Source organism: Lycium barbarum, chromosome 3 (assembly GCF_019175385.1).
Source record: "Lycium barbarum isolate Lr01 chromosome 3, ASM1917538v2, whole genome shotgun sequence".
In the NCBI taxonomy this organism is placed as follows: domain Eukaryota; kingdom Viridiplantae; phylum Streptophyta; class Magnoliopsida; order Solanales; family Solanaceae; genus Lycium; species Lycium barbarum.
Window position 1 is genome coordinate 32,392,087 of NC_083339.1, and position 27,337 is coordinate 32,419,423.

A 27,337-nucleotide genomic window follows, 5' to 3' on the forward strand; every position below is an offset into this window, starting at 1 on the left:
ATGTGATATAACCCTAGCCCATAGCCTCTTTTTATACGGTCCGTACAATGCCCCTAAAAATCTGATTTTTGTTGAAACGTATTCTCGTCGATTCGTCTAGTCTCTAAACCTTCCAATACCTACTAAACATGATTTTAAACTCTCGTATACTTAAGGTCAACACGAATCCCTGCTCCTAATCGCAAAAATAATTACACTCTCCGAGTCTACGTGGATTAGCCTACAACAAAACTCAACGTACAAAAGTACGAGGTGTAATAACGGATCCTCCAACCAGGGTTTAGCAAGGAAGATGATCCTTGAAACGTCAAGAGGGATGGGGCTAAAGCCAATGGATTGAGATAATATGGTAGATACCCGTTTGTGGTCAAACGAAGCCATATAGGCCATCAATATACACTAAATTTCCTATCCCTATGGCATGTAGTAGTGTTTATAAGGATGAGCTTATTTGTTCTTAATGATTCCATAGCCTTAAGGTGGTATATGTTGAGATAGACTTGATGGAATCACCTACGTGAGTGTAAAGATATGGTCGTCGTTTATGAAAGACTTGGGCCGTCTTTCTAGAGCACTCATTAGACACAAAGTCTGTGCATGACCATAAAAGAACTTTGTGAGTATCGCGGAGTTTGCATAAAACTAAGGATATAGTATGTGTTGTGGGGGTCTCAACTTATGTCCATTAGTTCAAGAGTACTTCACTTTTTAGATATTTGTTGTTGCCTCATTTCACTATGTGTTAATTCAAATCGAAAGATATTGACATTTAAGTACATATTCCCTCTTTTGCCCAGAAATTATTCTTATTCTTTATCTATGCATTAGTGGGGGATTGTGAAAACTATTTATTCCCTTTGTAGTAATTTCTTTATTAGTAATGCAAAGAAAAAGTTTTCTTGTGGGTTCTTTTTCTGTCACTTCTCTTTTATCCTTCATGAATGCAAAATGTCCCTCATAGGTGGTGAAAAGTCTTTCTTTCCACTTTATAATGAGAAGTCCTTTATTGGGTTAGTAAATGGGCTAGAACAAGAAAGTGGCCTCGAGCACATCAGAATTGGGCTTCGTAGGCAAAAGTGTAGAATCCAAACTCAACCCCCCTCCCTGACGCGAGATATACGTGAGGCCTAATTCAAATCTTGTTTTGCAAAATTTATTTTTTGATATTTTGGGCTTACCCGAACTTCTCCAAATACATCTTTACCAGAAGTTATCCAAATATGTCCTAACCTTAATATGTCCAGATTTGTTCCATGGAGTTTATTGTGCAGATTTGTAACCTATGGAATTAAGTGACCCATTATTCAGAGTTCAATGCCAATATTTATTTTCCTCCATTACTCAAATTTATTAGCATCTACCTATATAAGTGACCCATTATTCAGAGTTCAATGCCAATATTTATTTTCCTCCATTACTCAAATTTATTAGCATCTACCTATAAAAGTGACCCATTATTCAGAGTTAAATGCCAATATTTATTTTCCTCCATTACTCAGATTTATTGGCATCTACCTATATAAAGAGGTTTAGAGGCCTCTTGGATATACACCGAAAATATAGAAAGAGAAGAAGCAGATTAATTTTTCAGTGAAAGAGAGAAAGCAACCATTGAAGAAGCTTGACTCAAATTTTTCAGGTATGGGCGTGGGTTTTTTAATGGGATAATTTCAGAGACCTCCCCTGAGGTTTACCTCTATCACACTGGCCTCTCTCGTAGTTTACGATATTACAGTGACCTCCCTTATATAGATTTTTTTGTAACAACTCTTTTAAACCATTTATCATAAATAAAAATTAAAAAAATATGACTGATTTGCCCTTTTAGTTATTACTATCTTTTGATTATCCAATTTTATGATTGTTTTTAAAAAATGTTTAAAAGATTAAGTAGAAAAAAAACACAATAATTCATTTTCACTTTCCCCGTTACAGTTTCCGATTCACATAAAAAGTTTAGATAATCAATATTTGACGTTGCAAAATTTTTGAAAGATAAAATACAGAGTCTGCAATTCCAGAAACATATTATCATGCGTTTGGATTTTGAAGCTTTCTTTCTTTTGGAATTTTGAGTCTGCAAAGCTTTTATCTGCCAAGTTATATAAGATCTCATTATCTCAATTCTATTTAATAGACTAACCAAAAAATATTCTATTTAATAGAAGCACTTTTTCATCTAATTTCACATATTTGAGACTGCCTCTGCGGCCTATCACGTTTTATATACGATCTTTGAGAAAATTTCTTGATGATCCTTTTTAATGTGTCTAAAAACAGCGTGGTTTTTTATGGGACCTTTGGAAAGCTTTTTATTGATCATTGTTAATGGGTCTTTTTTCTCTATCCGTTCTAACTGATGGCTATGTTAATTGTGGCAGTAAAAAGTAGCCGCTAATGAAGATGGTAAAGGCCCTAATCTACAATTAGGTGTGTTTTCTTTTTTAATTTCTAAAAGAGACTCATAAAAAATCATAAAATTGGTTAATCAAAAGATAGTAATATCTAAAAGGGTAAATCTGTCATCTTGTATTGATTTTTATTTATGATAAATGGTTTAAAAGAATTGTTACAAAAAAATATAAATAAGGGAGGTCACCGTAATATTGTAAACCACGAGGGAGGTCAGTGTGATAGAGCTAAACCTGAGGGGAAGTCTCTGAAATTATCTCCTTTTTAATTGAACATCGGGTTATGGGTTAGATTTAATTAATTAAGAGATAATTTAAAATAGGCCAATAGGATGATGACATATGTCCCTCCGTTAAAATGAGTTGTATATTTGTGTCAAAGTATAATTGCGGGGTATATTTGGACCCAAAATATAACGAGGGGTATATTTGGCCATTTTCCATATTTTTTTTAAACGAGCAAATACTTAATACATTTTTTTTTTCTTTGGACAGTTTCTTCAATGAAAGGTGAGAGAACAAAACTTGCTTAAATGTCCATACTGCAATTAGGGGTGTTCATGGTTCGGTTTGGGTCGGTTATTGATTAAAATCATAACTAAATCAATTTAGTCGGTTTTTAAATGTCTAAAACCATAACCAAACCAAATAAAATAATAACCACCGGTTTGGTTATTGTCGGTTTGGTTCGGTTTGATTCAATTTTTCGGTTTATGACTAGCAGCCATGAGACTTATCAGTAAAACATTAAAAAGTTGAAAAAAACATGTCTTTTTTTTATTCAAACGATAACTTTTATTTATAGTTTAAGGTGGAACAGATATCATAGAAACATTTTCACTATTAGTGATAGTGTAGCACTCAAGTTATCCAAAGTTGCTAAACTATTACATATACAGCTAAAAACTAACTTAGTAGTGGCTGCACCATTTTTGTCATCTTAATACACATACCTAGAAATAAAGTAGAGCGTAAGAGCTTTTAGTTGTTGTTACAAACATACATATTATAAATTAAATATAAAGACTACCTAAAATAAAAATAAAAATAAAAATATATGAAATAAAAAACTTTGTGTAATGATCCTAAACTTTGGGGCAGTACTTGCATTTTGCCCTCAATTCTCCCATTTTATTAAAAAAACTTTATGTAATGATCCCAAACTTCAGACCCTAACCCCAAGGCTAGGGTCTCGACTACAGAGTTGTTCTTTTCTCCTTAAACAATCATGTGAAATAAGTAGATCAAAAATCAAATTAATGATTAAAAGGTATAAAATATTTATAATTATTTATGAAAAACTAATATTATACATATAAATAATTATAAAATTTATGTATATAATTTATCGGTTTGGTTCGGTTATTTATTCGGTTATTTTTTAATAGAACCATAACAAACCAAATATTATCGGTTTTTAAAATTTAAAACCAAATCAGACCAAATATTGAGTTTTTTATTCGATTTGGTTAAATTTTCGATTTGATTTTGGTTTTAACCAAAACCGTGAACAGCCCTAACTGCAATGGGTGACAACTATATTTTCCTGTATTTTCGGTACGAAAGAATTTTTATTTAATATAATAATTTCACTGTCCACGAGAGTTTCAAGTTTCACCGTCCGAAAAAACCTCGTGCCGTCGAAAACCCCCAGCAGGTTAAGAGGGGGTTGGGTCCTTGAGGCGCACGCACACCGCACGCTTTTGTCAATTTACGCGTGAATTAACAAACTCGGTTAAGAATAGCTACTGCTCCATTAAGGTACACCTTTTTCTGTTTCCCTTTCTCTGTTCAAGGGAACCTGCCCACCCGCCCTTATCTTGCAATACATTTCTCTCTCTCTCTTAAATACAAATACAAATAATATTCAACCTCTGTTATTTGAATTGTGAGATCGCTCTGTCATCAGATCTGAATCATCATAAAATATGTAGAAGATTGAGGCGTTGTTGGAATTGAATGCATTCAAAGGAGAAAATGGAGGGTGGAGGAGGAGAAATAGAGGATGAAAATGAGTTGGCATCATCAGGTGCAGCTGCTCGGGGACGAAAGTACAGTCCAGTGGTGGCACATGATAATGATCGTGCCGTTTTGGAGATGTCCTCTATTGATCCCAGATCATCCGATCCCAAGTACTCTCTCTCTCTCACACACACATTTTTACTATTCCGTAACATATAGTTTCTCACATTATTTTCATGATATCATCAACTTTTTTGCATATCTATCTGTCTTCCATCAACATATAATTCACCTAGTGTGGGTTGTTACTCTGACCCCTTCGAGGTTTATAGTTTCTCACATTCAGGGTTCTCTATGATCTACAACCAAATTCCGCAGTCTGTTCGACGGCTCACAAATAAACTAACTTAGGGAAAAAGGGACACCTTTTGATTTAGGCTTACTTCTTGGTATAGATTTTGGGCTTAAGTTTTTTCTTTTTAAATTATGCCCACTTGTTTGAATTGAGGGAATATTCATAATTTGACATGTCAGAGTTCACAGAAAATGCGATTATTTTAACATGCATGGGAAGGTTTATGATTTGACTTCGTTTCAGGATGAATGTCGAGATAAGGTATTAAGTAGAAGTCGGTATTTGAGTCTATATTCACCTTCAATGCTATGACGATTTTCATTGAGGCTTCAAAAATTGACAAATAAGCTTGGTCTTCATGGTAGATGTTGTGTGTGGAGCAAGCTTTCTATTTGTATCTAGAGATAAATAGAAGAATCATGTAAAGGAACTGTACTGGATGCTGGCTAACCTGTTGACTATGAATTATGAGGACGTCTAGCAGATTGGATTATCGTTCAGTGAACTTTGAGAAACTGGGTTTGCAAAAGGAAAAATTGTGAGAATTAAGTTTGAGAAGGAGAAAGTGTAGGACTCTTTGAAGCATTTGTGGCACATAAAACTGAAGCTCCGAAGTGTGTATCACGATTATGCATTTTCTTGATCATTAAAGGGAGATATGGTGACCTCTGGGTGGGTGGGGGTTAAACTCTGCGGTGCATTATGAATAACTACGTTGATGTTTGCTTCTGCTAATTTTTTAGACCGCTGCTACACATCCTGGAGTCGACTTCCCAATGCTTAAGGTTCTCTCCATACTGAAACTGGTAGATGATTCATACAGTCATTTTGGGGATACTACATGGTTATGTAGAGATCTCGGACTCTAGAGGAAAAAATACCCTCTCACGCGGAGCTAAATCAATTTATCTGAGTAGGTCCCTTTTAGCTTATAGGATGAATGATTGTTTCTTTACCAATTTCTTTGGATTAGTAGTGGGGAAATTTTTTGGAATTTATATTTCTTTCTTGAATGAGATGTTTTCGTTCTTTAGTGTCTGAAAACCTTTACAACTTATAGATTAGTTAATTCAAAGCTTCCTTATGGATTTCCGTAGGATTTTAACAGATTGTTTAACTTTTGTGGGTACTGTTATTGGAGTAAGCTGTCAACCTTTTTTTATCAGATTCTTCAATCCTCAGAATTCTTATTGTTGAAGAGAATATTCAATTAAATAAAATTGTGCTCTCTCTAACAACTTAAGCTTTTAGATGAGATGGTCATACACTTCAACATGATATCGGAGAAGGTAAAGGTCGTGGGTTCGAGTCTCATTTCTAGCCATTATCAAAAAAAATTTACACGTGCTTGGCCCATGAAAAGAATCAGGCTCACACACCAGGGGCGTGTTGGAGAGAATAATTATGTAAATAAAAGTCCGCCCTCTCTAACGACTTAAGCTTTTAGATGAGATGGTCATACACTAAAACACTTATTATCTCAAAGTTGGATATATTGTCAACATTCCTTCTTTTTTTTTTTTTTTGGTTTAAGGGTTTCTTTTATTTTTTTGCTTGAAGTGTTCAAGAATTTTGTTTCTCTTACATTTATAATTTTTTATGCATTATTCTGATTTACACAATTTATCAGGAAAGTTAAAGTGAAAATGCAGCCAGATGTGGCTTCCGAAGGTGCAATGCTCAATCACAGTGTCAACGGTCCTCAAAGAGAATCCAAACTGGAACTGTTTGGCTTTGATTCTCTTGTAAATATTCTAGGTCTGAAGAGGTAAGAGGTAAACATTCTGTTGTCCTTCACATTTTATTCTCTTCTTGCCTGCAAACCTTTTATCTTGTATTAGATAAATATAATAAATACAGCTCCAACTTGTTCCAGTTTGAGGTGTGGTTGATTTAGCTTTACTTTCTTTCTTCTCTCTCTCTCTCTCTCTCACTTTTCCCCCCAGAACTGCCTACAAATTGTAGCACTGTGAATAACATTGGAGAATAATGGAGTTTTTCTGTTGGTTGGGTCTTGGCTTGGGGTTAATTTCGGATTTTGTAAGACTCGATACATGTCCTTATAAGCTTACCATTTTTGTGTTTCCAAAACTGATCATTTTCAAATTCAACTTTCCTTTCCAGTATTTGATATCGAAATAATAATATGGTTCTAATCAATCTTGCTATTTCAGCATGACAGGGGATCAAATTCAAGCGCCACCTAGCCCGAGAGATGGTGGGGATGTGTCTATCACTCTTGAGCGGCCCAGGGTACTGTGATAGGTTCTTAATCATCCATTCTATTTTCCTGAAGTTTTATGTCATACCCATTACCTACTACATTTTGGTTTACCGGACGGAGAAGAGAAAGGGGGAGGAAAATATATTACTCTATTTCCATAAATGAATTATTTGACGTGCCTACCATGATTTGGTACAGATGGACGAGGAGTAAAAGATTGCTCCTTTTTGTCATTCCCCGAGAGACTGGAAAAGTTGACGTGGATTGGTAGCATACTCCATTTTTATCCTCTATGCACTTTTGCTTCCTAACAAAAAGAGGGAACTACCCCTTCTCTTTTCTTTTATTACTCTCCTATAACTGACCCTCTCTGAATTCCAATGAAACATGAAACCTGCTTTCAAGGGAGAGTCTCCCATGGAGTTTTCCTTTCTTTCATGGTCTTTGTTGTCATCTCCTATGACTTCCTCAGTCTGTTTTGTGGGAGGCCGATGGGGAATGGTTAAAGAAATATATTGTCTGCATCTTTGAATAAATGCTGAACAGTGGGCAAGAAGGTGGCTAAAGGGTAGAGTGAAGTTATAAGAAGACAAAAAGTGTAGAAGAACTTACTTTAAAGTAAATGCATTGTATAACATATTGTTTACTAATTATTAGTGATAAATCATCATTGCATGCTCAAGTTCACTTTAAACTGAGCATCACCATCTTACACCATTCCAAGTTGCGAATGGATTTTTTGGTAAGGTTCCTATTTCTCAGCAATTTGTTATAAATACAAGGCAATTCAATCTTTGACTCATCACTCATGCTGGCGATGATCTAGTTTTAGATATGGAGGAGGCTGCTGGATCACAATATTCCCACTCTTGCTCTTCTTTGCAAGATTGAATAGAAGAGAAAGTAGACCCATGGAACTTGTTGCCATATTCAACTCTTTGACACTTTAATTTGACGCTTATCATACCTTTTTATTAGAATACTGTTCTTTATAATAAGCTGAGATCTTCAGATTTTAAAGTTTTATTGTCTCAAAATAAAATGTTAGCAGACAGAATACATGAACAGAATATTCAAAAAGGTTAAAGCATGACAGATCCTCAGTAAAAATATTTGTTGGATCTATTGGCGTCTGTCGATGAATTTGCTGTACTCACTATCTCAGTTTTACTCATAATTTGTGCAAGAAAAGATGAATCTGAATTGTTTAGTTGTGTTATTAATTCTCCAATATGTGGTAACGTGATTGTGTATGTAATCTTAAGTGGCTGCCTGGAATACAAATATCAACAGTTTAGCTGGTTGTCCTCCCCTCTCCCCTTCATTTCCCCCTTTCCTTTACAACTTCATTTAATGAGGTTTATTTGCTCAGTTTTATTTCTGATCAGCATGGAAGAGAGTGTGAGGGTTATTGTTTTATACTTCTCTAGTTACTTGTTTGGTTTCTCCTACTTCTCTTGTAATTTGGTTTACTATCAATTCTCACAATTATGGACCTTGTTTTTGAGACTGGTAACATTTTATTCTCAGAAGCACTACGGCAGTGCAAGCTATTTTACAGATTACAAAAGTCCTAGCATATCTACCAAAGATTCTGTATCTGCTACATGAATTTCTTTACACCAAAAATAAAGTAAGTGAACATAGTTCATCTTAACTTCCCAAAAAGGCATGTGCTTATCTTAAAAAAATTCTGTTGTTCCTTTCCTTCCAAACTGTCCATATGCAAGCAGGTATTAGACTCCACCAAGATTTCTGCCTCACAATGCCACCATTGTTGTTCCAACACTCCAGAAGCTCTTCAGTGGTTGCTGGCATGGTCCGGTTCATTCCAACCAGGCTCAGAAAGAGTTGCCACAGCTGTGTTGTAAGAGCACAATGATTAAAAAGATGACTGTTGGTTTCCAAAGCTCTGTCACACAACATACATCTTGAACATAATTGAAAGCCCCTCCTTTGCAACTTCTCTTGAGTAAGGCAAGCTCTTCTTGCCACCAGCCATGAAAAACAGATGACCTTGGAAGGAGCTTTTACTTTCCAGATTTCCTTCCATGGCCATCTATTTGTATGCTGACTTGAGAATGGAAGTTTTGAGTAAGCAGATTTAACTGTCAAGATCCCTTTACAACAGTTCTTCCAGATTAAAGTATCATCATGCTCATTCAATCCTTTAAATTCCTCCAAGGTTCCAAAGAACTCAGCAACTCTCTCAAGTTCCCAGTCATTAAGTCCTCTCCTGAAGATGATGTTCCCCCCATGCTGCCCCCATGTTTCTTCCAGTTTAATTTCTGGCAATGCAGTGATGCTATAGAATTCAGGCAACAAATCTTTAATTGGACCATGTCCTGGCCTGTCATTCCAAAAAAGTGTTTTTCTTCCATTTCCCACCCTTATACTTGTGTTGAACAACATAAAATTCCAGTGCTGCCTGATTGTTCTCTACACTCCACATAAGGGCTGGTGACAGGATTGGTACACCATTGTTCTACTTGCCCATACTTCTCACATATAACCTTTCTCCTTAGAGCACTACGTTCTGTATTGTATCTCCACAACCATTTCAAAAGTGGGCTATGGTTATGAGCTTTGAGATTCCTGACTCCCAGACCCCCTTGCCTTTTGTTAGTGATGAGAATGTCCCATTCCACCAAGTGAAATGAATTCTTTTCACTATTCCCTTCCCAGATGAAATTTCTCATGAGTGCATCCGATATATCCCTTACCTTATTAACTGGTAGAGGAAATAAAGACATCACATAAGTGGGTAGTGCATCTAGTGCAGAGTTTACCAAAGTGACCCTACCTTCCATAGATAGGTACTGCCTCTTCCAACTTGATAATCTCTTTTCACATCTTTCAATCACCACATTCCATATTCCTTGTGCTTTGTTCTTGGCACCCAACAAGAAGTAGTTGGTAATAATGCCACCTTACAACCCAAAACAGCAGCTAAAACTTGGATGTTTTGCAGTTCATTCACTGGGTACAACCTGCTCTCCCTCCAATTCACATGTAGCCCTGAAATAGCTTCAAACACAACCAGAATAAGTCTTAAATATTTCAGTTGATCAGCATCAGCATCACAGAAAACCAAAGAGTCATCAGCATACAACAGATGTGTGATGGCCAGGTTACTGTCTACACTGTTTGAGGCATTATAACCGATGATCCACCCATTCCTCTTGGCTGTCTGAAACATCTGCCCCAAACCTTCCATGGCAATAAGGAAGAGAAAAGGTGACAAGGGATCACCCTGCCGGAGTCCTCTCTCTGATGCAAAAAAACCCTGTGGAGAGACATTTATCAGGATGGAGAACCTCATAGTTCTTATACAAAAAGAGATCCAGCTAATCCATTTAGTCCCAAATCCCATGTCTCTTAACACTTTGAAGAGGAAATTCCAGTTGACAGAATCATAAGCCTTTTCAATGTCAAGCTTACAAAGTATCTCTGGTAATTGGCTTGCTATTATAGAATCCACATGCTCATTAGCTATTAAAGCAACATCCATGATTTGTCTGCCTTTAATAAATGCCATTTGATATCCATCAACTAACTTATCCACCACTTTTCTTCAATCTTTCTGTCAACACCTTGGAGATGATCTTATATACACTACCAATTAGACTAATTGGTCTAAAGTCCCTCAATTCCTTTGCCCCATTCTTTTTTCGGAATCAAAGCCATATAAGAGACATTGAAACTCTTCTCAAAATACTCGTTGCAGTTAACATTTTTCATGGTCATCATGACATCCTACTTAACAATGTCCAAACACTTATGGAAAAACCCCATAGTATACCCATCAGGACTCGGTGCTTTATAAGAAGCACAAAGTCTCAAACCTTCCAACACTTCAATTTGATCAAAATCTCTTTTTAACCACTCTTTTGTCCTCCGCTGTAATGGAGGATCCTCCTGTCATGTCGAAATCAGGCCTCCAGGATTCGGTTTCAGCATAAAGATTCATTTGGGCTTAAATGAAGAAGTGGGGATTCATATTGACAACCCAACTTGTTTGTGACTGAGGCTTAGTTGTAGTTGTATCTGTGCATTAATCAGAACTTGCACTTTTGAGATTTGAAATTCATTGATCACAACTTGCAGCTTGCATGTATTGCTGAATTATGTAATTCTGTAATGATGGGTTGCTCAATGAAGCTTTGAATGCCTTTTTAATCTTCTCTTTCTGTGAATGCTGTTGTAGCCTATTGCTGTCAAGTCTGGGACATTGATGGGTGTCTTCGTGCCATGCTTGCAAAATATTATGGGAATCATCTATTATATCAGGTTTTCTTGGTATGTTGCATCGTATCCATTCCTTTACGTGTTCTCTTCGGATTCTTTTTGTGGTCAAGATTTATAATGCTGTAGCTATCAAAAGGTGATCAAGTCTCGTTTCCTTAAATTTGCATTTTAATGACTATGGTCAACATTCTGGATGTGGATAACTTCCTTTCATTTCCAGTACTTCGGCATTTGTAATTCCCGGGTTCTATAAATTCCCGCACTGATTGTTATGTTGAATGGGTAAATTGTAAATCAGATTACATTATGTTTCCTATGGTATGATTAAATGGTCTACTCATGTTAGAAGTATGGGTTAATATTGATATTTTAAAATGGTTTTGTGAGGTACTCAAAGTGAGCTGATCTTCCTTCTATCTCTGATATTCTCCTGTTACAGCACTTGTTAGGCAGCGTAATCAGAGCAAAGAGGAAGAAGTAGAAAGGAACACTGTAGGCAAAAGGAGGAAAAAGGGAAGATGCACTTGTGTGTGTGTTGGGGGGGTGGGGTGGGGTGGGGTTGTATTTGTTTGTTAGTCACGTCATATCCTTTTCTATTTGACATGATGTATATTTGCTTTGATTTCTTCTATGCTGTAGGATTGTTGGTATGGCTGGGATTGGTCAGTCATTGTTGCTCGTTGCTTTCTGTGGATCTTGTACTTTCCTTACCACAATATCATTAAGTGCTATTGCCACCAATGGCGCCATGAAGGTGAGAAATAGTTGCTCATCAGATAGAATTTGAATCAAGATAAAGGAGATAGCTTCTCTATTTTGCTTTCCTATATTAGACACATGCACTTTATTTTTTCCTAGTAACTTAGATGGTCAATGATATCTTTGATTTGTTTTCTCAAAATTAGGGTGGAGGACCTTAATATCTCATTAGTCGTGCTTTCTCAAACTTAGATGGTCAATGATATCTTTGATTTGTTTTCTCAAAATTAGGGGGGAGGACCTTACTATCTCATTGGTCGTGCTTTGGGTCCAGAAGTTGGTGTCAGCATTGGGCTGTGTTTTTTTCTTGGAAATGCAGTAGCTGGAGCAATGTGAGTATACAATCTGACTTTTTGTATTAAGAGCTACTCACTAGGTGAATGTTGCCCCCTGTAGCTTTCATCATCTGACACTTGCAAATGAGGTTACATTGCTTCCATCATTTGGCACTATCTATAAAAGTTTGTGTTAATGTTGTCTGCAATTACATGTCTGTCTTACAGGTATGTATTGGGAGCTGTGGAAACCTTCCTAGATGCTGTACCAGCTGCTGGCATTCTTAGAGGTATTTCTTGAGTGAGATTGTCGCACTTGATTTATTGGCTGGAATTTAATGTTTCAAAAAGACTGCAGATCATGCTATGAATGCTCCTTGGATCTTGTCTTTTTTTATAGCAGTAATTCTTTGTTGTGTCTGCTTGTATGGGCATGTTTGATGATAATCTGCTCTCTTCCTTGGCTATATGGATCATTACTTTCAATGAGTATATTTTTGTTGATTCTTTACTGGGTAATACATTATCTTTTCAAATTCATTTGTATTTCTGAATTTTACTTTGTTGTTTATGCAGAAACTGTCACAAGAGTTAATGGTACAGATATTGCGGAGCCCATTACAAGGCCAAGTTTGCACGACCTGCAAATTTATGGGATTGTCGTGACTATTCTTCTCTGCTTCATAGTTTTTGGTGGTGTAAAAATGATTAATCGTGTCGCACCGGCATTCCTTGTACCTGTTGTATTCTCATTGGTCTGCATATTCTCTGGCATTCTTTTGGCAAGGCATGATCGTCCAGCAGGTTTATGTTGTTTATGACTACTTTTTTCTATTTGGAAAGCTTTGTGAAGTGTTCTGCTGCTTAGAAATTGATTGTACACGCTTAAAAGTTAAGATACATGAAGACAAGCTTGTTTGACAGTGTAAGGTTTTCCCTTGTCGCTCTTTCTTAGTAGAAGGCTGTCGACCAATTCATTTTGTCTGGCCCTTGAGAAGAGTGGACACTTATTGCTATTGCTAAGCTAGTCTGTGATAGTGTAAAGAATGGATCTTGGGCCTAAATCAACTCCAAAAGCTAGATCATGAGGGGAGGATTTCCCAAGTCCATATAAGGAGTCCAAACGCCAATTCCACAACTGATGTGAGAGAATCAATAACCCCCGACATCTGGAGTGTGGAGTCGTGGACAATATAAGATGGGGGCCCAACATCGGGTAAACAATGAATTGGGATGGTCCGACTTTGATGTAAAGAATGGATCTTGGGCCTAACTCAACCCCAAAAGCTAGCTCATGAGGGGAGGATTGCCCAAGTTCACATAAGGAGTCCAAACACCCATTCCACAACCAATGTGGGAGAATCAACAAATAGTAATTAATAGTCAATCTTTATTGATATCTCAACCTCTGTAAGTTCCAGCATTTCGTATTGCTTCTAGTGGCCCTTATTGCTTTGAGAAAACGCCCAAAATGGTCCTCAAAAGTTGGACTTCCACTCAAAATAGTCCCTAGTCTTTGAGGTGGTGCACTAATAATCCTCCATCTTTCAAAAGATGGAGCAGATTTAGTCCTAGGTAACTAATACCGTCCATACCTAACGGAATGCCTCAAGTGCCTTGTACTCGTGCAGGTGCTGTCTCCCCTCCCGCAGTCCCATGTGAGTGTTAAAAGCATATTCCAGTCTTCAGATATTTTTTTTAATCTCGGATTCGGCAGTGTTAGAAGCTCGTAATTGCAATTGGTAGCTCACTTCATCACCATCATCATGTTGTGTGCTCACCACCTTCTTCTTTATGTTATTAATCATCTCAGTTATGCAATTCCACTCTCTTCCTGCAAATTAAAAAGAAAAATACTTAAGGAGAAGAAGAACATGTCAAACACACTGAATATTTATGTCTATTTAAAGCTTCCAAACTACTCATACAGGAGAGAGAAGGCAACAGCTGTATCCATTGCTGATGCCATAGCTGATAACAGAGCTGGGTTGGTTCACCGTCCATCGACAGGAAGTATTCAGTTAGTTTTAGTTGGAAAAAGTTATCTAGGACTAAATTTGTTCATGTTTTGGAAAGATGGAGGACTATTAGTGCTCCAACTCAAAGTATAGGGACTATTTTGAGTGGAAATCCAGATTTAGAGGACCATTTTGGGTATTTTCTACTGATTCCTTTATGGATTTAGCTCCCTTCCTCCTGAGTTTAGGACATTCTAAATTTACTGTTAGGTTTGACGTATACTACTCATGGATGATAGCCTAGATCTTCAATTGCTGATTTCTTTCTTTGGTTTATGGGATGGATTCCAGTGTCAAATTTTTGAGAGTTAGACAAAATGTAAAAAAGCTGTCTATGCTTTACTTCATCATCAATTTAGGAGGGAGCAGAGTTCTAGCTTCCTTCTCAGTATGGAAACCGCTCATGAAAACTTTATCCTGATCAATAGTTAAACTTGATATTGTTTTGTTTGAATATATGACGGCAAGCTCTTTATTTTCTGTTGATATGCATGGTACAGTTGGAATCACGGGGTTGAGTTCGGAATCTTTCAAGGAGAATTGGGGTCCTGCATATCAGAGGACTAGTAATGCTGGAATTCCAGATCCTAATGGAAAGATATACTGGAGTTTCAAGTAAGGCTTGCAAAATTTTGTTTCCTTCTCTCTTTATCTCTCTTGTTCATTTTCGTGATACCTCTGCCAGGAATAAGTTGTCCATTCTTTTTCTGCCTTTTATTTCAGTGATGGATAAGTTCAAAGTGTGAAACTGGGTCTAATATTTGATTGTTTCTCCATGTAAGTGCGTTGGTAGGTCTCTTTTTCCCTGCGGTGACTGGGATCATGGCAGGTTCAAATCGTTCCGCCTCGCTAAAGGATACTCAGCGTTCAATTCCTGTTGGGACATTAGCAGCAACTTTGACGACTAGTGGTTTATATCTAGTTTCAGTGCTGTTCTTTGGATCCGTTGCAACTCGAGATAAGCTTTTGACTGACAGGTTCGTCTAAATTGCAATGCTCTTATGATGCTTCTTGTTACTGTCTTGTTCCTAAATGAAATACATGAGTAGGCGGTGAATACGATCATAAGTGTAACTAAATACGATCAATGTAAGCATATAAAACAAGAGACAATACCACGAGCTCAAAATAGCCATTTAGTAACACGATGCGTGTGACCTACACGATGTCGAGTTCCATTTCAACTTTTAGATATTTCAAACTTTAGCATGTATTCTTATATCATAGCTCACTTTGGAAATCTAAATAACATCATGAAATCATAAAGGAGTTCAAATAACGTATTTCACATAATAAATTTGTCATTTAGTACTTCCACGACTAAGTGACACTATCACATACTCTTCCCCACATGCACTAGAGTCACAAGATACTTCAAATTGCTCTTATGACTTCAACAAGCACTTAGAAAGCATTTCATTTATAGAAAATCCCAGTTAGGGGGTTCTATCTCCACTTACCTAGAGCTGGCAGCAACATTAACGCGATCAGGTCAATGATGCGGTCATGACTTTTAATTCATAACCAATAACATATCAATATCATTTCTTATCCCAAATACTCATGGGTGTGTTGGGGTGTTGGCCTTAGGCCAATCCAACTTTGTTCCATAGTTATGAGGTGAGCCATGGCTTGAACATCTTCCAAATCGCCCAAACCCACGTGTTGCCTGCCCATAACCTATGCAAGTCATAAACTCAAGCTATAGAGTATAGTGAAAAATTACCTTAAGAGATCAAAATCTCAATTCTTGACCCTTGCGAAATTTTAGATCGAGTATCACAAATCCAGACAAAATCAAAGAATTTGGGGATTAAGATTCATGTTTTTAAACTTTAAATAACATTAAGCAACCACATTTAACTCACCTTAATGGATGAGAAGAAACTTGGGGTGAAATCCTCCACTTGGACTCGTGTCCTAGACAAGGAGTTGGTAGAAAGAGGAAAATCTCAACTTTCAACCTCCATAGCTTGCCTTTGGCTAGAGTTCATACCTCAAATTAGTGCTGGCAAAATGGAATAAAGAAACAAGTATCCGCCCGACTCACCCAATTAAAAAAGGGTCAAATAATCGCCCAGTTTAAAACGGATAGAATATGGATAATATCCATATTAGCGCTAAAAAGTGGATATGTGATGGATAACCCATATAACCCACCAAAAAAGGGACTTCCAAAATCCTATCCACTTCAATTGTGTTATTTCAATTTCCAAATACCGTTTTTACACTTTAACTTCAAATACTTTTTTGATAAATCTCAACCCACATATGTCTGAATGCCTACTTAACATACACGGAAGCTGACTCAAATACTATCTCATTAAAGCCAAAATGTAACATACTGTTTAAGGATTAAAAACCGTAAATCCTTGAAAATGTATGATTAAAAGGGGTCAACCAGATACAGCTTCTAAGAACATACACTAAGACAAACTTTCTTTTTTTAGGAATTTTCTTTTAGCTTGGAAAAATTCTTTGGAATTGTTCAGCTTCTGATTCATACTATGAATATTTCTGCTGATGTTGTCTGCAAATTCGTTATTTTCATGAAAATATTTATATTGTAGGAAGCATGTTAATTCTAAAGGTTATAACTTTTTCTTCAAGAAGTCATGAATAAATATACTTATTTCATTCTCCTAGTCAAATCTTGTTAAAAGAAGTACTAACATATGAGATTTTGATTTACCTGAAAACATGCTTTTTCATATTTATTGAAAGCAATTATTCCCCATGGAGAATCTCAAGGAAAAGTACCTAAAATTAAATAGAAACAAAAGCTAAGAACCATAATTGATTGGTGGAAATGAAAGGAAAAAAGATAGAAAAAAGAAAAAGAAGAAGAAAAGAACGAAGAAGCTGCAAATTGAAGAAAAGAAGCTCACATCTTATTTAAGTAGCAATGGTTAATGTGGATTTCCATATTATCCGTCAGTTAACCCATTTTTTATCTGTATCAAATATGGGCAGGTCGGATATTTTATCTGTTTTCACCTAACCGTTTTCGACCCGCTCATATATGACCCGATCCGCCCGTTTGCTACCCCTACCTCAAATCATTTTCAACATTATAATCATCATTCAACCACCACAACTCAGCAGCCCATACTTTGCCAGCACGTAATATCTTTAAAACGGTACATTTAGTTGGTGAAAAAAAAGTAAAATTCAAAATCTTACGGGGCATAACACGTGTGGGCTAGTTCCCGCATCCTTTCAGTAAAAGGAGGATTATGGGGAGTTGTCGACCAGCTGAGTATATAATATATGTAGACTATCTAGAGATATCTGTGAGGGAGAGGATTATTTGAGCTTTCTCGTTAGAAGAGCAGAAAATTGTGAAGAAATCTTTGAAGTTCCCAAAGGAAAATGAAGTAGCTATGACTGAGCTGGGAGATTAGATGAACTTACTTTTAAGCTTTGGTTTTTTTTTTTTTTTTTTTTGGTCATTCAAGTGTTCACTAGTTGTAAACTATAAATTGTGATATGGTTGCTACAGCTAATCAGCTGGATTTTTGCTTTATATTACCATATTTTGCATCAATGGATTTACTTCTCCGTGTTTCATATAGTGTAAGTTGATATTCAGTTCTGATTGTCACTATTCTTGGCTCAAATCAATGATGCGTTTTACTTTTGAGTTTAGTACTTATGCCTTTCTTTTGGCCGTCATCCTAGCTAGGGTTTAGAAGACATGGGTGTGTCCGTTAAGTTTTCGGTTTCCTTGTATATCATGACCGATTCTTTCTGATTGCTCAAGTTCTGGTCCTAAATGCTTTTCAGTTATAAGGCTGATACTTGCTCCATTTGTTTAATCTCAATATATTTGGGATTTGAAAGTTTAACTGACTTGTATTTGACCCATAAGTCCGTAACTTTGTATGAAAGAGATTATATTATTATATCGAATGGTATTCGAATACTTATGGTGCATGGCTAATGCACTCATGCAGGTTGTTGACGGCTTCAATTGCTTGGCCGTTTCCAGCAATTGTTTATGTCGGTATCATCCTTTCAACCTTGGGGGCAGCCCTTCAAAGCTTGACTGGTGCACCACGTCTCCTCGCTGCTATTGCAAATGATGATATTCTACCTGTTCTGAACTATTTTAAAGTGGTAGATGGAAGTGAGCCTCATGTGGCTACTTTCTTCACTGCCTTCATCTGTATTGGATGTGTTGTAATTGGGAATTTGGATCTTATTTCACCAACTATAACAATGTTTTACCTCCTATGCTATGCTGGTGTGAACTTATCCTGCTTCCTTCTGGATCTGTTGGATGCTCCCAGCTGGCGACCTCGGTGGAAATTCCACCACTGGAGTCTCTCTCTTGTTGGAGCATTACTTTGTATAGGTATTTACTTCTGCTTTTGCTGTTGGAGAGCTGGTATTCTTTCTCTGTTTTGTTGATATCTCTGGAAATAAACTAATTCTCTATACTCAAGATAAATTTTGCTTCATATTGCTTTATCTTGCCCAAGAAAACAATCATCTCACTGCTGCCTGTTATAGATTAGTGAGTATCCAGCAGCTTGAAACTTCTAATGTTTGGACCTTTACTTGTCCATATATTGCATCTCGTAATACGTGGCAGAATTTTGGTAACATTTTCCCGAGAAATTTTTCTTTAATTTGATTTTATACTCAGCTACCAAACTAGGCTTTTGTTATCAATTCAATTTGAGAGGTTGAAAGGGCTGAATGTGTTCTTTTGCTTTTTGCTGCGCATAATAGAAACTGTAATCGAAAAATTATGAAGATAATTAGGAATGATTGAACTTTTTACAGTTTGTCTAAAAAGAAATCAGAGAAGAAACAATAAGGTTTAGATATATTACCATTCAGAATTTTTTTTACCTTGTGGACACTGGTGGCCTTTAATTCAAAATATGGAGGGAGTATAGATCTTGTAACCTTTATGGCAAACAATTTTGCGATTTTTTATAATTCAGGTGCACTTTGTAATTTTTAAGTTTACTGAATAAATTGAAAACTAAGTTCATTTAAGTGAAATGGGGTGAGAAAAAGAAGTAGAAATGTGGTGCAAAACAAGTTGTATTGGTGTTTTGTAACCTTGGAGGCGAAGTACAAGTTCTTGTTTGTCCAGGAATAGGTGTGTGGACTTGCTTTAAAGTCCAAGAAGCCCATGTAAGTTTCAATAGTCCAAGAAGCCAAGTTTGACGATTCCGTGCAAGCCAAAAATAGGACTTATTGTGTTTCTGATCTTGTTTCCTTCTGTCGTAGCCTAGTAGGTTTGTAGTTCCATTTATAGTTTCCTTTTTAAAATAGGTATTCTACTTTTCCTTGTTTTTAACTATTTCCTGTCAAGATTAGAATGGGACTTTTAGTCATCAGAGAAGAGATCCTATGCTCTAAAGTGGTCTCACTCCCCCATGTCAGTGTAGTTCCATGTTTCTGAGTAGCTGCTGAATGCAATTTGAGATTTAATTGCTTTCTTTCTTCTTTATCCTTGTCTTTATTCCAAGTATGGTGGTTATAGTTTTTATCTTGTTTTCAATTGCGTGTGGTGCCTCTTTATCACATTAATTGTTTACACGTGGTTGCTTCAGAACTTCTGAACATTTGATCATTCAAGAACACCCAACCCTTAACTGCAATCGCATCCATCTTTGGCATACAGAACCAAATCTTGTTTTCACTTTTCACTCTTATGTAGTCGTTTCTTGTTTCAAACAAGTGAGTAGTTCTTCTAATTTATCATCTGTCATTTTGTTTTTAAATCAATTGTTTCCAAGTTATACAGCCCAAATACCTTTGATTCTTGAAATCAAACTATTCAGCTTTTGTTTCCTGTTGAATATATTGATCTTGATTGATGGGTTCTTTCTTAACTTAAGAATCACATCAATTTGTCTATTCCGCTGATTGCTATTGTAAAATAATGGACAGAGAAGAAAGTATCTCTCTTTTAGGGTTGGCAAAAATGTAAATATTAACCTGGTTTATAATCCTTCGGATAGTTTGGTTGGACACGGGTTGGAGGACTCTGGGTTACTTTTGCTTTCTCTTTTTTATGAGTCGGTGAATCTAGTTTTGGAAAAAATTGTTGTTACTAACCTGGTTATTATCCATCTGATGGTTTGCTTGGACATGGGTCGGAGGATTTTGGGTCACTGTTCCTCCACTTTCTATATTCTTCTGCAACTCGATGTTTTTAGTTTGATAGAATTCAAACTCTTGGACTCAGGGATGATTGATTCCCTAAAGGATCTCTTAATTTACTTTTAGTTCTGATTGTTGTTGCTTAGTCCAACTTTTCTTTTTCTTTTCCTTCTGTCATTGGTTGTACCCTTCTTGCTTTTATTGAAAGTGGTAACAATACATTAATAATCAGCGCAAAGGCCATGCTAGAGCCATTTTACAATTCAAAAAGCTGTACAGAGTCTCCCTGTATTATCTTAGAAGGAATCAATCATGTCCAGTAACGATTCTGCATCATCTACAAAGCTTTATTTACACCAGAAATGAAACAAAAAATACAATTCATCTTGATTGGGTAGAGCTATATCTGTCTTCAAAACATCTTGCATTTCTCTCTCCAAATTATCCGTCAATGCATGCAGGTTATTTTTTCCACCATTTCTTTTGTCTCATAGAGCCACCATTGTAATACCAGCAATTCAGCAGATTGCAGGTAGCCTTAGGCATAGTCCACCTGAGCCCTACTATGTTGAGGAACAGCTGCCATAGCTGATCTGTTATTGGGCAATGTAAGAAGAGGTGACTAATGCTTTTTGAGTCACCACCACAGAAAAAACATCTGGAACAAAACTGAAACCCCCTTATCCTGCTTGCTGAGACTTGTTCTTTTTTCTTTCTAGGATTCTGTTCCTGTATAGACAGTCACATTAGATTATAGTTTTGGTTTATGTAATAGTGGGAACAGTGACAATCTTGGTTTATGGATGTACGACATCCGGATATAGGATGGCCTCGTTCTTTGCCTGAATAGTGGTAGTGATTTAACATTGCTGATGAGTCCAGTCTTTATTGACATGAACCCCCCCCCCCCCCCCCCCCCCCCCCCCACCGCCACAACCCAAAAAAAAAAAGGATAAAACCCCAAGATAATTGCAAAAGGTTTAAGAATCCAAGGATGCACACCATACTTGTTCACTTAACCTTAAAATACACTAAATTTTGCAATCATTTGATCCCTTTCTGCATTTCAGAGTAATGAATGTTCTCTTTCTGCTGTTCCTTTTCAGTGATCATGTTTTTGATTTCATGGGAATTCACTGTGGTATCACTAGCCCTAGCAAGTCTAATCTATTATTATGTGAGTATCAAGGGGAAAGCAGGAGACTGGGGTGATGGTTTCAAGAGTGCATATTTTCAGCTTGCTCTTCGTAGTTTACGATCTTTGGGAGGTATGTATTTTTCTATTTATGAATCTGCTAATTCATTTAAAAATCTTGTCTAACAACATAAATCAGACCTTTCGTACTGTCAGTTCTTGTCTTAAAACATCTGGTTGCTCCTCATGTGTATTCTATAATTGTTTAAAGGCTGAGTGAAGCAAACACGATTTAGGGTTGTCATTGCAGGATCCCACTTTTTTCAATTGTGTGGTTACCTAGGGTTCGTCTATGTGCAAACATATATAGTTCATTTGTTTCTTACCCCATTAATAAATCTTAATGTTGGCAACACTTATTGTTATGTCAGTCCCTTGCTAGACATTTTTATACTAAAAATGTGCATCAGATGGTTGAGTGCCATATTATTTCAGAAAGTTTGGGTCTTTATATTGCTTCAATCTCTTGCCGAAGTTTGTTGCTCTTAACCACTTTTTTTTTTTTTTCCAAATTGGATACTTCTTTTGCTTTTATCTAACATTGTGGCAAGTGATTGGATGCAAGTCTAGGCAAGGGCGTTTGAAGCATGTCTTAAATTCTTCCCATGTAGTTGAGATTGTAAATCTATCTAGATTAGATTGGGTCTTGATTCCCCGGTCTTGAACCATGCAAATTTTGCAGTCCTCCTTGGACCATGTGAGTTTTATACCTTTTAAAACACCGAAAACTTCTGTATTGCTATTAGTATAAGCTGCATGCTTTATCCTCTCTCCCCCAGGAACCTTTACTTTATCAAAATTACCCCCTAATTGTATTATAAATCTGTCAATCTTTTTAGAGCTATCTTTGACAATTTCCATTAGCACATACACTCTTACAAGCCCCACACATATGTTGCTCCGTGTACCCCTAAATCCTGATGCAATGGATTTGGCTCTGATTTTGAACTCCACAATATCCATCTTTTGCTTATCTTACAATAAGATATCGCCTGCAGTCCTTTCGGGGACATCTGATAAAATTAGAACAATACAAAGAAGATTAGCATGGACCCTGCACAAGAATGACGCGCTAATCGAAAAATGGTCCAATTAAGATAACCCCCTGCATTTCCCCTTTCTAAGAACTTCTCATATTCCCACTCTCCTGTCAACTGCATCATTTTCTGTCTCCAGTCTCCATTAATATCAAACAAAGATGATCCTAGTTTTGGCACATTAGTTCTTTACTGTTTGAATTTGACGGCAGCTTCACACATCCCTGTCAATCTCTGGGCTTTTTTGGGGGAGGAGGAGAAGGAACCACAGAGACTAACTTGGCAAAAAGTTTCCCTTACACAGAATCCCCCTATGCCAGCTTCCTCCCCATCAATTTGTGGAGTTTCTTAGTGAATTAAAAGGAATGAAGAAGAAGCAGGAGGAAACCACCAACCCCCCATTTGTGGAGTTTCTTTGTGAGTTTAAAGGAAAGAAGATGGATAATAAGGAGGAGGAACCGAGAGACTAACTTGCAAAAAAGGATCTGTTTATCCTTTGTTTTTCATCTCTCCTCTTTTTCTGTTGGTGACATCAAAGCCCGAATTGAGACACGGCATTGTCGGAGCTCGACTGGATCAGGTAGCTTGTCTTTCTCCTTTGTGTGTCATCTATGTCTTTCTCCTTAATGTTTCAGCTTTCCTTGGTCAAAGTACCCTTCTAATGTTTACTGAATCCGACACATATTCTGCACCGGCCCCAGTGTCGTGCCGTATTGACACTGGTCATCGATAATATTCTGAGGATCCTACCAATAGAATCCCTCTGAGTCAGCTGCCTTCCGATTGGTCGTTATCGACATTGATGCCATAATATCCTGCGGTAACATCACCGCTGCCCCCTTTCTCCCTTTCGCCCCTTCCAACTCCTTTCCCTCTCGTTTTTCCTTCTCCCATCACCCTCTCCCCTCTACCTTTTATCTTGTTTCCATTTCTGTCAGCCATTCCCCCAGTAAAACCATAGTGCTAAACTCTGGGTACATGCAAAATCTGTACTCTTCTTCCTGTCTTCAACTATCGCAACACCGAAATTCTTTCCCCATCCTAACCTTCGACATGTCAAACATACTTCAGAATACGTGTGTTGGAATTGTGGCCCCACACACACATCCTTCCGCATATGTTCTCAATCTTCTTAACAAGTCCAGACACCACAAGTGTATTGGATTCTGGGGATATCGAGAATCACTATCCGCTCTATTTCACCGGCTGCTATACACCAGAATATTATAACTTTCAAGTCTCACAAACATCCCACCCATCCACGTTTGGCCTTCATAAGAACTCCCGTGGCCTCTTCGCTGGAAAATGTTTTACTTCGAAAATCATTTAGTGGATCATTTTTTAAGTGTTTGCCTTAGATATGGGTTACATATGTTAACAATACAAGGAGTAGGATAGGGTATGATAATGGTGCTTTCGTGATATTTTGAATATTACTTGGTGACGACAATGTATAAGTTTTGGTTGACATAATTATTTTTTTATTTTTTTATTTTTTTGAGAAAGGTAACATATGTTATAAGATGTGACTGACTTTAAAGAAAAACAAGAAAATAATGCGGAATCGCAAACACAAAGATTAAAGATAGGCGAAATTCGAGAAATAAATTCCCAAATCTCGAAAAGTAATTACTTAGAACCCTAATTGATTGTAGTAGACCTAATTAGCGGATTATTCCATGAATATGTCTCTGTATAATCATGAGTTCAAAGTTGAAAGAGCTTTAAATTTTTAGGTGAATCTACTTGAGTTATTTTTTGGCTAGTTTTCTATAACTAGCATAAATAGTCAATGATCTGTTGCTACAAAGGACGGTGTAATTAAACTTGAAGGATAATTCACTTATTTTTATTGCAATATAAGCATTAGTGAGGTAATAAAAATTTGGAGCACCGAAGGAAAATACCCACCATATATTTTTCTACTATTGAGTAAGCATCATATAGCCGAAGTCTAGTAAACCGTCATCCTGGTTAAACAGATCACATATTAATATCCATTCAAAGGCCTTTATTTCTCCTTCCATATCCCTGGAAAACATTACAGTACTAAGAAATGCACATACTATACTTAAATATGCTGCAAAGTGCTTTCAGTTATTAATTGCAAATAACAGAAACTGAAGAATTTGCATCTTTATTCTTGGCTTGGCAATATCTTCTATGTTCTCCATAAAAGGTTATTCTGTGTGACCTTACATAGTGGCTGTAGACATCCAAAATGACACGCAATGAACATCCAATTGTGTATGCAGCAAGTCAGGTACATCCCAAAAATTGGTACCCTATCCCTCTCATATTTTGTCGTCCATGGGGCAAGCTGCCAGAAAATGTACCTTGTCATCCTAAACTAGCGGACTTTGCCAATTGTATGAAGAAAAAGGGCAGGGGTATGTCCATCTTTATTTCTATTATAGATGGAGACTACCATGAATGTGCTGAGGATGCCAAGGCAGCTTGCAAGCGGCTAAGTACGTATATCGACTACAAGCAATGTGAAGGTGTAGCAGAAATAGTTGTTGCTCCCAACATGTCAGAAGGCTTTAGAGGCATTGTTCAGACTATGGGCCTTGGGAATCTCAAGCCAAACATTATTGTTATGCGGTACCCTGAGATATGGCGGCGTGAAAATTTAACTGAAATTCCTGCTACCTTTGTTGGAATAATAAATGACTGCATTGTTGCAAACAAGGCAGTAGTTATTGTGAAGGGTCTGGATGAATGGCCTAATGAGTATCAAAGACAGTATGGAACCATTGATTTGTACTGGATAGTCAGAGATGGTGGTCTTATGCTGCTGCTCTCTCAACTGCTTCTCACAAAAGATAGCTTTGAGGGCTGTAAGATTCAGGTATTCTGCATTGCTGAGGAAGATTCTGATGCAGAGGGACTCAAGGCTGATGTAAAGAAATTTCTTTATGACCTCCGGATGCAAGCTGAGGTAATTGTCATTTCCATGAAGTCGTGGGAAGGCCAAGGGGAGCAGCAAGAATCTGTTGAAGCATTCAGTGCTGCTCAGGGCAGAATAGCTAGTTATCTGGGAGAGATGAAAGAGAGAGCGGAGAGGGACAAGACTTCTTTGATGGCTGATGGAAAGCCAGTGGTCGTCAATGAGCAACAAGTTGAGAAATTCCTGTATACCACTTTGAAGCTAAATTCGACGATTCTAAAATACTCGAGGATGGCTGCAGTTGTGTTTGTAAGTCTTCCTCCTCCTCCTGCCAATCATCCAGCATTTTTCTACATGGAATACATGGACCTGTTGGTTGAGAATGTACCTAGGCTCTTGATAGTTCGTGGATATCGTAGAGATGTTGTGACTTTGTTTACGTAGGTGGTTCTGTTCATACACTTCCTTTTTACCTCCCCTTTCTTTGTTGCTTTATTTCAATAGTTCCAATTCAATTTGTTATTTTCTCTGTCTTCCTCTTGTTGTTTTTATCTTTTCTCCTCGAGGTGGGTGTACAATATAGTTTTTGTATCATTAATTCTATTGAACTGGATATTTGGTGAAAGAAATTTTGTTATTGATGAATCTCTAGCTGACTATTAATCTTCTAGAATACGTTGAGATAGAGAATCTCGTTAAAGTACATTGTTTTATGGATCACTCTCAGATAGCGTATAATTATTACTATTGTTATTGCCCTTTCCTAAATCTGTTTGCTTGCTTATTGTTATTGTTATTATTGTTAATTGCCTTCGCCTCTTTCCTTTTGGACAGATTTTATTAAGGTGCTTTGCCACTCTCGTTTTGCTTTTTTGATGGCGTCTTCAGCGACGATCTTGATCAAAGTTGTTGAATAAGTTCAATCGGGTTTCCTTGGAATAATTTTCTTTAATGTACATAGAAAAGAAACACACGTTTATACACATTCCACTTGCGACAGGTATCATATAATACTAAAAGTGGAAGTCCCTAAGTTGTAAAGTTGAATTACCAAAATATTCATAAAATATTGAACGACACATTTACCCCTCATTTCAACACTATTCCTATACTATTTTTATACCAAATAGTAAATTTGTCTACCAATAAATTAAAAAAAAATCAATTAAATGAAATTTAAATTATGTAAATGGGTTAGTTCAATGTATCTGTTATATAGCTTTAGCTAGCAATTTGACAACGTCTTCGTTGCCAGAAGTGAAGGCTTGCATTGATCAATTAAATGTATAGTAATTGAATTAATAAATCTGACGGAAAGATCAAAGGGCACCACTAAGGAATTAAAGAGCAAATCAGTACATTAAGAAACTTTATTTAGCTACTTTCCAACATCTTCATTGCTAGATTATATGAGAGATTCTTTATTGTGGGGTATCCCAAAAATTTTACCAACTCTTCCTATTCTTCATAATCGGTTAATACATCATAATAATTCGATGCATGTGTTTTTTTTTTATTACATTATAATGATTCAATAATGTGAGGTTTCTGTTACTAAAACTTTTGGGGTAAATCAAACTTACTTTGTCATCTCTCACCATACCTATATATCTAAAAAAATTCACCTTGATTGTCATATGCTGATTAAATTTGATTAGAATGTAGTTGAAAACTTGAAGAAGACATTTCGAACTATGCATCAAACAATGTAACGTACACTAGAGTGACTACTCCACTCTATAAAAGTTAATAGCTTACACAATTTTTATTTTTATTTTTTTTGGCAGTCTACAACGGCTGAAATTGAGTCGAGTTGGAGAGGACAGATTTGATTTAT

General features: G+C 36.7%; 1 protein-coding gene and 1 non-coding gene across 8 annotated transcripts; both read left to right on the top strand.

The window, feature by feature from the left end:
- Nucleotides 1-1,516: 1,516 nt before the first annotated feature.
- On the top strand, nucleotides 1,517-26,145 carry LOC132630961 (cation-chloride cotransporter 1). 7 transcript variants are annotated; one of them, XM_060346547.1, is made up of 14 exons: nucleotides 1,517-1,639; nucleotides 4,321-4,543; nucleotides 6,359-6,496; nucleotides 6,903-6,981; nucleotides 11,160-11,251; nucleotides 11,840-11,954; nucleotides 12,191-12,291; nucleotides 12,463-12,524; nucleotides 12,811-13,038; nucleotides 14,753-14,867; nucleotides 15,035-15,229; nucleotides 18,209-18,609; nucleotides 21,485-21,646; nucleotides 24,866-26,145. In XM_060346547.1, the coding sequence occupies exons 2-14, from the start codon at nucleotides 4,371-4,373 to the stop codon at nucleotides 25,942-25,944; spliced, it is 2,940 nt and encodes a 979-aa protein (XP_060202530.1). In that variant the 5' UTR covers nucleotides 1,517-1,639; nucleotides 4,321-4,370; the 3' UTR covers nucleotides 25,945-26,145. The 7 variants fall into 7 exon arrangements, with proteins under 7 accessions (XP_060202530.1, XP_060202532.1, XP_060202533.1 ...); XM_060346549.1 differs by lacking the exon at nucleotides 1,517-1,639 and adding an exon at nucleotides 2,415-2,430; XM_060346550.1 differs by lacking the exon at nucleotides 1,517-1,639 and adding an exon at nucleotides 4,156-4,172.
- LOC132634591 (U6 spliceosomal RNA) lies at nucleotides 22,571-22,672 on the top strand. The gene has a single exon (XR_009580291.1). It is a non-coding gene; the product is annotated as a U6 spliceosomal RNA (small nuclear RNA).
- Nucleotides 26,146-27,337: the final 1,192 nt, after the last annotated feature.